Genomic DNA, 12,944 nt, shown 5'->3' with positions numbered 1-12,944 from the left:
GCATTCAATGGGATTAATGGAGATGGAGCACTGTGCACACAGCCTGGCTTTTAGTAAGTGCTCAGTAAATGTAAGCAAGAGCCAGGGTAGTAATGATCCTTTGTAATGCATTTTCCCTTCTACACATTTTCCGGATGGCCTGATGAAAGCTGGGTGACCAAGTGTGGCAGGGAGGGAGGTTAGAGCATTTGGTATTGTTTGGAAGGCACTTGTGTATTGATATGAAATAATTAAAATTAATCATATAGGGGCACCTGAGTGGCTCAGTTGGTTAAGCATCTACCTTCAGCTCAGGTCATGATCCCAGGGTCCTGGGATGGAACCCTGTGTTAGGCTCTGTGCTCAGCGGGGAGTTTGCTTCTCCCTCTCCCTCTGCAAGCTCCCCCTGCTTGTGCTCTCTCTCTGTCAAATAAATAAAATCTTTTTTAAAAAATCATATAATTTTAGGGGCGCCTGGCTGGCTCAGTCGATGGAGCGTGTGACTCTTGATCTCAGGGTCATGAGTTCGAGTCCCACGTTGGGGGTAGAGATTACTACGTAGATAAATAAATCTTAAAAATCATATTTTAAATAAACAAGTTTATTGTAACCTCTATACAGCCCAGTATCAGCGTAAAGAGTTATTAATAGGTGTAAGAAAAGCCTGCCAGGCACTTGGGTTTTAAGAGGTGGGATAAATCATTTAAAACAAGCCTTCAGGAGATAAATGTGTGGGATAATTTTTCAACCTATGCGCACTTAATTTGGACTTCTCTAGAGGTTTACTGTAAAGGTCATACTGTGATAGAAGTAAGAAGTAAAATAAACCAGCTATTTCTGTCGTCTAAAGTGATTGGGAAATACAGAAACATATAGAAAAAAATCCATAGAAATATTTTCATGCTATTTTGGTACATTTCCTTCAAGGTTTTTTTTTTTTTAATTTAGGAATTTTGTATAGAAACGATTATATATTTCTCTTCCTCCTACCTTCCCTTCCTCCAGAGATTTGGAAGCGTGGTAGTTTAGTGGGTAAGTGAGTGGACTCTGGATTCTAACTTAGGCTCTGCCACTTTCTAGCTATGCTTCCTTGGACAAATGTGACTCAATTTTTGCACGTATGCAGTGAGGATCACAGTCATACTCACCTCATAGGATTGGCATGGAGGCCTCAGAGCAGTACCTGGTACTCGGTGAAGTTCTATGTTTTTTAAAATCCTTGAATGCCCTATATTTAATAACGTGATATTCCATCATATAAGATAATGGGCATTTATTTTGTTAACTAGTTTTCCTTATAAATAACACTGATGAACATCTTGAATATAAATCGTTGTCTTCTTTGCTACTTTTCCCGTTAAGATGCATCCCAGAAGTGAAATCAGGTGATACATCTAGCCAATTATGGAAATCTTTTAATAGCATGAGAAAGTGATTCTTTCTCTGTCTGCCTCCTAACACTCAATACTATTGCTTTTACAGTTTTACTGGAATGTTCCCAGTTGTTATCTGGGTGTAAGGTTTATGTCGAAAGTATGTATAGTCCTTTAGGGTAGTACTTAGCCTCCATTGTGGCCAAATCCAGTACCCTACCTATTTTTGTAAGGCCCAAGAGCTAAGAATGATTTGTTAGATTTTATTTTATTTTTTTAAGATTTTATTTATTTATTTGACAAAGAGAGAGCACACAAGCCGGGGGAGCAGCAGAGGGAGAGGGAGAAGCTGGCTCCCCGCTGAGCAGGGAGCCAGACACGGGGCTCGATCCCGGAATCCTGGGATCATGATCTGAGCTGAAGGCAGATACTTAACCAACTGAGCCACCCAGGTGCCCCTGATTTGTTAGATTTTAAATGTGATGTGTGAAAATTACATAAAAATTCAGATTTCACTGTCCATAAATAAAGTTTTATTGGAAGACAGCCATGCCCGTTGATTTAGGTCTTCTCTATGATTGCTTTCATCCCATAGCAGCAAAGTTCGGTGGTTGTGAAGTTTGTAGACTTATGCAAACTTGAGTTTTGGGCCAAAATTCAAATATAAGTTTATTTTTGTTTCTTATCACTGAGTCGGGAGTTCCAGTAGCCAAATATTTAAGGGTGGGCTTTGGTGTCCTCAGTCCTTGGGCTCCAGGTTCTGCCTGAGAACCAGCTGTGTGACCTGGGTAAGTAACCAAGCTTCACTGTGCCACACGGTTTTCTCGTCCGGCAAATGAGCATAATGACATTGCCTTTGCAATCAAATTACGATGATGAGAAAGTGAGACGGGGGAAGCCCTTCCTACCGCATAGGAAGTAAGTGTTAGCTATCATTAACTGGTACATGGTTGTAGTTTAAGTTGGAAGGCTTTTGAGAAAAGAGATTGGTAGGAAGCATGAGTGAAAACAGAATTATGTGTACTTTAGGAAGGTGAATGAATCTGGTCTTTTGTTTCCTTAATTGCTTTTACTGGAACTTCTTAGAAAAACAACAACAACAACAACAAACCCAACAAACCCATTCCCTCCGTGTTGGGACTTTAGGTTCTCCTGAAGGTGCCTGGAAATCTGGAAAAATGTCAGGAGAAAGGTCTGACTTGTGTCCTGGTTCCCCGTCTCGATGCAGGGAGGATAGGTGGTTGGTGTCCACCGTCCCCACCTAACTGGGGGAGCGGATACCACAGCATTGTGTGTTAGCCGTGACCGTGAAGATGTGCTCTGGGGAGATTAGGTTTTGTGGTCCTTCCTGCTTCACTCACAGTGTCTGAGCCGTGACTTGAAAATGTTTTACGTAGTTGCAGACTTCTGGGGCTAGGTAAAGCAGGCTGGGAAAGGCAATCTCATGCCTTACCTGTGGTAAAATTGTGAAGAATCGAAATGTGGTATTTGATTTGAGGTTCTCAAATGTACATTTCATAGCTGAGGTCAAAGTGGGTGGTGGGTGGAGGGAGCTTCTGTTATCAAAACTGGACCCAGCACTACCTGGCCTTGCCCAGAAGCTGAGTCAGCAAAGGTGAGCTCTGCTCCCGTACCCTAATCTTGTCACAGGGATGGAGCCTCTAGCTCATTTCGGTACAATAATGATATTCTCTTGATATTTAAATGTGCTCTCCAGGAGGGTCTGATTTCTGCAATGGAGTAATCGCGGTCTTTAAAATTTTATTAAAAATATAATACCACCATATGCTCAGGCTTTCTCATTATGCAGTCTTCTAAAAACAAAAACCATGCAACATAAACACACCAGATGAAGCCAGTTAAGTTTGTGTTCATTCTTGCAATTTAAAAAATGGTAGAAAGGTTAGGGAATGGGACTTTGATCTTGAGCGGGAGGAGGGGTGCAGACCTGGAAGCTGCCATCCCAAAGTGCTGCCAGAATGTTCCTGCGTGCCTTTAAAGGCAGAGTAGGCTCTGAGTCCTCCCACTAATGGGCTGGGGTGGATCTCCAGAGTGATAGGACCGGTCCCATCAGAGGCTCCCATCAGAGGCCGCGGCGGGCAGCAACAACAACCTGCACACTCTGGCCTTGTGAACAGGCCTCTCATTGTTTCTGTTAAACGTTTGGTTGTGGGTCTCGTTATGGAATCTCTGCTGCTCACGTCTGTTGGTGCAAAGTAAGAGAGAGAGAGAGAGAGACTCTTTATTCTTTGCTTCTAAAAGACAAACACCAAGTTCTCCAACAAATCTCTAATACCTCAATGTTCGTGAGACTGTTACTCACAGATAGGCATAAATGCACTGTTAAGCAGAAGGAAAAAAAATGTGGGCCTCCTGAGAATTTATTGTCCTGCCTTTGATGTCCCTAATTAACTCACTCTGTGTAAGCAGTGACTGGCAACTAATAGCAGGCTAATAGAAGAAGATTCATGACATTTCGGAATTCTTAATTCAAGGAAGGGTCTTCACAGGCTCGTGGAAACGAAGGAAGATCTCCTTCCCCCTTTTACAGGACGGCCCGCAGGGGCCCTCAGGGGCCCGTTTCATCTGTTTTCTCTTCCCTGGTGTAGGCGGGACTTGGCTAGTGCTGTCTGGAACTTTCAAAGTTGGTTAGTACCGCTGGGTTTGGGTTGGGACTTAAACACCCCGGCATGTTGGGTAGAGTTCACCGAGTCACAGGAGCACTTAGCTGTCCCCGTCACTGACGCCCAGGAGCCAGGGGGAGCAGGGGTGCTGACCTCGGATTGGTGAGGGTTCTGAGGCACGGAGGAGAGGGCGTGGAAACCCTGGAGGCCATGGGGCATGCCGGGTGAGGCCTCAGACAAGCTGATAGTGTGTTATCGGCTCCTGATTTTCCAGATGGGCAAGGAGCCCTCATCGTATCGTCTTTAGGGAAGGCAGGAGGCCGCTTGCTGCATGTGCCCGCAGAGCTCTGGGCTGTAGTGGGGCTCACAGCCATCGCTGGGTTGGCCTCTTAAGTTTATCTGAATTGTCATCTTGCCTTCCCTACCTACTTTCTTCTATCCCAGGCGCCCCTTTTGAAGTTGCATGGAGCTTTGTAAGCAGAGTAGCGGGGAAGGAGGTGAGAAATTAGTCTGCCTATGAGCACCAACCTGCTCTTTGGAGCAAGTAGTTTCTGGTGAGGGGCCGGTAGGACGCTGGTCAATCTAGACCCCATTTTGTTCTTTGGCAAAAGAACTCTAGATATGTTAAAACAATTACGGTACTTGCGCGCCTCTGATGGACAGCCTTTTCTACTTTTTCCTCCTTTCACCTGGGACCTCCTGCTTGATGAAAGCAGGAAGAGGGAGCTACCCTGTAATCTTGGAGGGAGGGTTGCCACTGGAATTTCTCCAGAGCTTCAAATCCTGCTGCTGGCCTCCTCTTGCAGGCCCTGCAGTTGGTTTAAAGGTTGCAGACAAAGCTGAGCGCTCTCTCCTGATCCATCTGGGCCACTCCCTCTGTCATCAGTCATTGTCAATGGGAGATGTATGTGTAGCTGCACAAGGGCGATGTGTGACCCCAAGGGCGTTGGAAATGTTCTTAGAGAAGGCATTGTTTGCTCGCTGCCTTTGGAAGCCAAGCTCCAGACATTCTAGGGAGCAGCCCCTGGCTGAGGCATAGCTGCCGTCTAGGTGCAAAGAGGCAAGACTGTGTTTCTAAAACCTACGGGAACTTTATTCCTCCTTCATGGCTTAATTCTACAATGCTTCTGAATCTACTTAGCCTCTTCTCTTTTTCATTTCTGGCCTCTCTTTGGTCCAAGTCATGGGGAGAATTCTGAAGGAGGGAGGCAAGGTTTTAGAACCTGGATCCCGCTGGTTTTTATTCAAGGAACATCGAAAATGTAAATAACCAAAGAAATAAAGCTGACAAGATGCAACAAATGCATAATAGGGAAAAAAATGAAATAATGCTCTTTCCAAACCCGGCGAGGCAATTTTCCTGGGAGGAAAGCAGAAAATGGGGCTGTTTCTTGTCCAGATCAGGAAGGTGGGGCCCTAGGCTCGCGGAAGCACATTGAAAACTGCAGGAATGCACAGATGCCATTGGCTGAGCCTCTGAATGCGAGGGGGTGGGGGTGCGGCCGGGTGGAGGTGTGCGTGTGTCTCACGCCCCTGTGGCGGGCACGTTCCATGGTACCGAGCCCCTGAGGTCGGATGTGTCACCATCGGGTTGTCATTTGGGCCCCCTGGGTGTTTCTCAAGAGTGGGTTATAGTCATAAAACCCTGATGGGGGAGTATCAGAGTTTTGAAAATGTCTATGCATAAACCTGTGATGACTTTCTGTTTTCTTCTGGTGGTGGTGGAGGGGGGTGCTGGGAGTGCATACAGGTATCATTCCCAAACCCTGTCCACAAATAGACCTCCCCTCCCGTGAACAGGGCCATTTGGCCTGGTCAGGCCTCTTGCATGCCTTCCTTGCGAGTTTACCACATTGGAAACAGGCAGCCTGTTTCTGGACCTGGTCCCCTGTCCCACAGGTTGTTGTGGGGATCCAGGGAGATGGCAGAGATGATCGCATTCTGTGGCCATGAAGGAGTCTTTCTTTGCTTAAGGAAGGGGACTGCGTCTGCTTGTGAGGGGTCAGGTGTCGTCATCTGCATATTGACTGAGCCTCAGACCTATGTTTTAATCCATTTGAAGATGATTTTATTATATCATTCCGTATAGAAATGGTGCAGTCTCACAAACTCAGACCTTCTTAAGCACGGAAATATTATTCTCTTGTTAGAAGCCCCATTCGGCTAGAAATCTGAGTATCCAGTCTTTTTTTTGTACCCCCCCCCCCTTAACATTTTGTTGCCTCCTCCCCTCCCTACCCCCATCCGCCTCTCCTTTGGGCTCACCGAAATCTGAGTGCCACTTTTCTGGGAAAGCCTGATATTCTGACTTCAGTTTTGTAATTTAATGATGGAGAGTTTCCTTAGTAAACCAAATTTAGAGTCCTAGAATGCTTATCTTATATCCAGACCTTGAACATAAAAGGCATTTTATACCCGCAATTGTTCATTTAATGAGCAATTGCAGAGTGCAGGCCGGTTAAGGGATTGAGCTATATGCACTATTATTGCAAGAAGTATTCCGAAATACCAGAAATAGGACGTAAGCTCTGATCAGGGAGACTGCGAGCACAATTACCTTCTTTTCAAATCCTTCTGTGACACTGCGGGAGGAAAAAGGACTTTGAAACTTGAAAGGAAAGAGCTTGCTTTCAACCTCAAAAGCTAGGAGGAAAGGGCTCTGAAATTTGCTCAGAATTCCCAATTCACCATTAGCCTGTTTCTTCCTTTAGCCTCAAGGCATTCTCCGCTTTTTGAAAAGATGTTAAGAAATTCAGTCACAATAGAGAGCCTAGTTTTGAACATGTTTCACTCGGTCCATTGAGGTCTGGGCTCCAGCCTTTGTGTGGGGTGAATTGAGCTGAGCGGCTAGCTGGTTGGAGACAGGTGAATGAGGAGTCGCTGTGCAGTCGCAAATTCTGGCAAAGAAAGAAGCTCCCCCCCATCCTTTATTTTACAATATGCATTCCTGTACAACCCTGCTAGTGGTAATACGTGGAGTTGAGCCTGTTCTTAAGTCAATACAGAGTACTTGGTTTATAGCAACTCTTGTTAAGTTTGTCTTGTAATTGAAGCTGCTGTTGACCTTGCTTGGGGACCATTTGTAAAACCGTTTATTTAGCATAAACTGAAATAATAAACCCTCCTTCTCTCGGGCTGATTGTTATAGGGTGACATTAGTTTGATTTAATGATTAGCCGCCTGACCCTTTTGCTGGAGAGAGGGGCTTGAATAGAGAGAGTTCACTCGGAAGCACTCAGAAAGAATACTAATGAGCTTGTTAAATTTAGCATGGCTCCAACCACTTTTAATTCATCTAATGGGAGCAGCACTGCCTGGGAGAGGGAGAGGGAAAGCAGGAGGCAGGGAGACACCGAGAATGTTCCTAGAGGGTCTGCACACTAGAGAAAGCCCACCAAGAGAAGTTTGCAGAAAGTAGCTAACCAGAGCCTGGGGTCCGAGTTGTAAGTATTGCCCGTTGTCTTATACTCTGTGTCTTTTCTTGTCTTGGGGGAAGAGAGGAGTAATGGTGTTAAAACGGGATTTAAGGGAGCAGTTTAAAAGTCGATGTTAATTTAAAAAAAAAAAAAAAGCAGCCACGTGCATGCACTGTGAGCTCCTAATCAGCTTATTTTGCTAGGGCGACGGGGTGTTCCTAGTCGGTGATGCGGTGCAGAGTTTTATTTTTATATTGGAAGAACTGTCTGAAACTTTTATCTGAGGAGTTTGTGAGGACGTGCCCAGGAGTGTGTGTTCGAGTCCTGCTTCACGCAGCGCACTTTCTTCAAGCCTTTACCGTGAATGGTGTAAGCTACGTGCTCAGCAAAGCGACTTTTGAGCTTTCAGACTGAGGTCATAGCACGAAGACTCGACTTCGGTTGCCTTTGGACGAGTTTGGAAAGTCTGGGACAGTTTGTAAAATGTGATGGCTGGGCAGCTCTCCATCTGGGGGCAGGACTTTGTTAACTTCCACTAGAATGTGGATATACACAAGGAGGGAGGTACAAAAGGGGGATTATGATGACAGTATTTAAAATAATTTTTCCCCGAAACTTTTTAGTGAATTGCATGTTTCCGTGTGACCACCCCCACCCCGCCCCAAGTTAGCAGCTGTTGAACATAGAGAAGCACGAACAGTCCCCTTGTGTTTGGCCGTTAAAGTCCATTGGCAGATGCTCCTGGAGCACTGGGCTGTTTGCTTACATTTTTGCAGCCGACTTCTGCTTGTTGCCATGGTGGACAGTATGTTTCTGTCAATAATTTGGCCTGGCGTTGCCTGTCTGCACTGACTCTCAAACTTTATTGAACAACTCGGCACAACTGAACAAGATTAGACAGCTTTCGTCTTTTGGCTGACTGAAAGGGTTGCTAAATTTATAAGAGCAGGCAGGAGTATTGCTTGGAAAGTTTCCTTTTCACTGTGGAGAGCGTGCTCTCCAGCCTCAGAGCTGTTTGTATTCTGGAGCGTGTGTACTGTCAAGTTTTGATCTGAGTGCCCGTCAGGAGCAACTTAGTACACAAGGTAAACTTCATGAAATATTTGTCTACTGGAAGTTTTTGGAGAGGAGGGGAGAGTAGGTAAGAGTGTGTTAGCGTCGACTGTTGTAAAGTCAGTCTGATGAAAGTTGCCATGCTCAAAAATTTCGTGCCTGCTGTTTACTAAGGCAATTAGTTATAATTTTTTCTTGTATTAACTGTTTAAGCTCTGCTTATTTCTCATTATAACTTTCATATTCACACACATTAGTTTAGCTCTCAGTAAGAAAATAAAGTTTCGTACTTGTGAAAAAATCACTTAGCTGAAAATACACCCCATTTCGACTCCCCCCGTCCACCCCGCCCCACCAATTACTTCCTTCTCCCAGGAGGCTGGGGGAACCTGGGAGGACTCTGGTTAGACCATGCCAATTATTCAGTTATTTGTGAAGTTGGATTCAACTGCTCATCATAAAGGCTCGGCTTCTAAGAAACTCTATTATAGGGATGCAGGTTTAAGAGAAGAAAAGTTAATTTCTTCTAGGAAGATTAAGTCAAGGGAATCCTGTTTTCAACTTGGAACAGATTAGTGGAGCTTGGTTATTCATCTTAACCAGAGAATGCTAATTAATGTGTCGCAGTGGCTCTTGGTGAGGACTCTGGTTCTCCAGACGAAGGTCCATTCTACAGAATTTGCACCTAAGTGCTACAAGTTCACTTCAGGTTGAAATTGGAAATAAAGATTTTATACAGGGGCAAATTAGTGGAAAATATGACTTTGGCCATTGGTAGGTTATAGGAATTTTTATAAAACAGACTAAGAGGTTTAATGTTTTTAACACACTTTTGCTTTTACATAACTGAAACCCTTATTCTATAGCCTGCAACTTTATTGCTAATGAAGTATGAGGGTGGAGTGGTGCCTAAAAGTATTAGTCAGAAGGGAAAATAAAAATGTAGGGGTTTTTTTGGGGGGGTACTTTGTTTTTAAATTAGCAAAAGCATGGTTTGAATTGCTCTTGTAAAGATCGATGTGTGAAAATGTGGGATTACACCCATTTTTTTTCCTTTTCAGTAGTTACTTGATAGATTAAACTCATCATTTATCCCATAATTACAAGATTTGGTGGTGAAGATCTGCACAAAACAATGCTAAATAATGTTTTGCAGTTATCCTGCAGTAGTCAGCAAATTCACTGTAAAGACCAAAGCATACCTCATTGTCTATTCTGTTTTGCAAGTCATTTGCTAGACTGAAAAACAGAACAAAACATTGCTTATTTCTTCCAATCCCAGACACAAGCAGAACGATTAAAATTGCTCCTGGCTTTGGGTAGTTCAAGTTATTAGTATCACAAAACATAGTCGTGACTATAGTTTATATTTTCATGCTTGCCCGTGTTTTTGGCTACACTTTCTTCTGAATTTGTACAAACAGCCATGAAACTGCTAAAGCATATTTTCCTGTTTTTTTTTTTTTTTTTAGGGGCTCTCAGCCAGCTATAACTACTTTATGAAATACTCTGAAGATCAGTTTATGTGTTGGGATAAGATGTGTTCAAAATCTGTCCATCCAGAGTGTACAACGCTATTATTACTTACATATATATGTATATTTCAGATCAAGAATGGGACATCATTCTCAGATGTCTGAGCTGTGCCCGAACAGCTTTGTTTCCATCAGCACTTACCTTCCAGAACACAGTCTGCTGATGAAATGCAGAGTTTGTTTGGGAGTATGTAATGCAGAATGTGTGTATGACTCTAACAGATGAATTGGCCCATTTGTTGTGGATTCAGATCACTCGTTCGGTTTAATTTTATGCATGGGCTCTTTGATCTGCTATTCTAGAAAGGTCATCCAATCACATTTGCGGAGAGCCCTAATGGGTAGATGGGAAGTTCCTACAGATCAAAGGGAACGGAAGTATTAGGAAGCTGGAATATTGAATGTATGTGGAATTTTGTCAAGCTGTTTCGTAAGTGTGTGAAGCAGCGTCTGGACCCCAGCAGAGACCGTGCCTGTGTCTGCATCACTGATGCCTTCCTCACCCACTGAGCCATCTTGCTCTGGGAATTAGTCTTACTCCATTTGCTTCTTGGTTCTTGGCTCTGTTCTATGGGCTGCAGAAAGAAGTGTCTTGCAAAGGGTACTGTACGTAGGTTTACCTTTACCCCTCGTAACCAGTGGGTCTTTTGTCCCATTTCTAGCTCCACTAAACCAGTGGGTTACAGATCTGACTTAAAAAAAAAAAAAAAAAAAAAACAGGAAAACTTCTGGATCACACCCACCGATCACCCAGAGGCGCAGTGGGTGTCCCAACTGCCTGATACCTGAACGGCCCAGCTGAGGGACAGGCAGGGGGAAGCTGGACACCCATGGCCTCAGGCTGGCAAAACTTCCAGCTCCACTTGTGACCCGCAGGGATATTGGCAAGTCCCTAATGAAAAGCCTCCCTGGCAGATTCACTTGTAAGCTGGTGATGATAATTTGCTGACCCCCTCCATCTCAACTTAATAGGCTCATTTCCTGCTCCCCTTAGGCCTTCGATTTGTAATTTGGACCCTCATTCATAAGCAGTGTTGTCTGCGGAATATGTCATCATGGTGTAGCTTTCAAAGTTGCCATGAATGAGAAATAGGGCTTCTTTTGGGGAGGAGGGATGGAGAGGGAGACCTAATTGATGACTGTTCTTGGATTGCTCCTTCAAGTGGCTCACAGAGCTTCCATTTTCCTTCTTTCTTCAGAGGATGAAAGTCCTGGACAGACCTATCACAGAGAGAGAAGAAACGCAGTCACCATGCAGCCACAGAGTGTCCAGGGGCTTGGCAAGATCAGCGAGGAGCCTTCGACATCCAGTGAGGAGAGGGCCTCACTGATCAAGAAGGAGATCCATGGGTCCCTGCCGCACCTGGCCGAGCCCTCAGTGCCATACCGCGGGGCCGTGTTTGCCATGGACCCCCGGAACGGTTACATGGAGCCTCACTACCGTAAGTGGTTCCTGCCCCATCACCCTGGTTCCGGGAGCCATGGAAGGCTGCCCACGCGCTGTATGAATTATTGGGCTGGTATTAATTTATACCAATGTTTAATTTACTCTCCATTTTTTTCTTCTTTTTCTTCTCCTACGTCCTGTCCATTCCTCTTTTTAGAGAGAGCCATTTTCTTACGTCTCTAAGCCAGTCCAAGCCTCTGTGGGGCAGCCTTCAGGAAGGTGTCCATCTGTGGCTAATCCACATGGACCTTTGCTGGGAACGAGAACCAGATTTCTTCCACCCAAGTAGACACTGCAGGAGCAAAATTGGTTGATGGGGGTAGTTATTAAAGTGGGCTGCCCTGGCAGAATTCCTGAACAGCATCTATCCCCATTTTGAATGATTTTTTTTTTTTTTTTTTGCTTACTTGTTGAGAATGAACGAACTCCTTTGGAGCAAATCAGTGCTAAATTCCTTAAATGTGGAAGATTTTTCTACACGTTTTACTTTCTTCTCTAACTGGCAGACCGGAAACATGGGAAGCTCCTTTTCCAGCACTAATAAAGTTTAAGTAATTCACTAGGACTCAGAATACAAATATACGATGGCTTTCTCCAAGAAAAATGTATAATGGTTGACTTTATTTGTGGCCTGTTTCTAGTTAAAAAATATATATAATTTGGTTGTGGAAGTAATGAAGTTCACATTGAGGTGCCAAAGCTGCAGCTCTTGATTACAGATTTATCACCTTGCCAGGATACAGACTTGCCATTTAACCTTCCCGGCTCCAATTCCAGATGATCCATTGAGCTCCAGAGAGGGGGACTGGTTTGTGTTTCCCTTTTTCCACATCATTCAGAAATTTTAGTGTTTTAAGGCAAAAGGTCATTAGCCAGATGACTGATTAGCGAGGACAGCTGATTAGTGCCTTTTTTTTTTTTTTTTTTTCCCCTCAAGAAAGTGCCCAGGATAAAAGCTAATTTCATCCCTTCGTTAGCTGACTTGTAGCAGAGGGGAATGTTCCCTCATCAGGGTGCAGATCAAAGAGCCTGGAGCAGACTTACGTCTCAGCAACTGCTTTCGCCCTGACCAGATTACATTGTTGGTAGAGATGGAAGGTACATTATTTCTTTAAGTGGTCAGAAGCATGGAGGAAAAGGTTTTATGGATTCTTCTAGGCTTTTCAAAAAGGCTACAGCTTCTCTGATTAAAAAGCATTTCTCAGCCCTGTTGCTACAGTTGTTTCTACAGATCCAGAAATGAGGAGGAGGTGGGTGCTCACTTCTTTTTCTGTCTTTGTTGAAGTTTATTTCATTTTCTTTTAGGAGCGAGAGTTTACAATAACGTTGGCAAAATGTTTCTCTGAGCACATTCTTGTTTTCTATATTGTATTTTTATTTGCGAGTCTCTATTGGAGAGCTCCGTGCAGAAGATGTGAGGGAATCTGCGAACTTCCTCCCTACTAAGACTCCCTGAGTATATTTACTTTTTTAAAAAGAATCGATCTAGTTTATTAACTACAGGTTCCCTGTCTTGT

The 12,944-nt window shown here is 44.1% G+C and overlaps 1 protein-coding gene across 3 annotated transcripts in view; it reads left to right on the top strand.

Annotated features, from left to right (window-relative positions):
- GLI3 (GLI family zinc finger 3) overlaps positions 1-12,944 on the top strand; it is a 267,733-nt gene that overhangs the window by 76,713 nt on the left and 178,076 nt on the right. For 2 of the 3 annotated variants that reach the window (XM_073886897.1, XM_073886896.1), the window contains exon 3: positions 11,180-11,422. In XM_073886897.1, the coding sequence (XP_073742998.1) occupies positions 11,180-11,422 (243 nt within the window). Of the gene's footprint in view, positions 1-7,289; positions 7,420-11,179; positions 11,423-12,944 lie in introns of those variants that run through there. The other variant, XM_073886898.1, reaches the window with a different exon arrangement.

The sequence above is a fragment of the Callorhinus ursinus genome, unplaced genomic scaffold (genome assembly GCF_003265705.2).
Source record: "Callorhinus ursinus isolate GAN/ISIS: 27379988/994484 unplaced genomic scaffold, GSC_fseal_2.0 scaffold73, whole genome shotgun sequence".
Taxonomy (NCBI): domain Eukaryota; kingdom Metazoa; phylum Chordata; class Mammalia; order Carnivora; family Otariidae; genus Callorhinus; species Callorhinus ursinus.
This window is presented reverse-complemented; position numbering and strand designations above follow the sequence as displayed.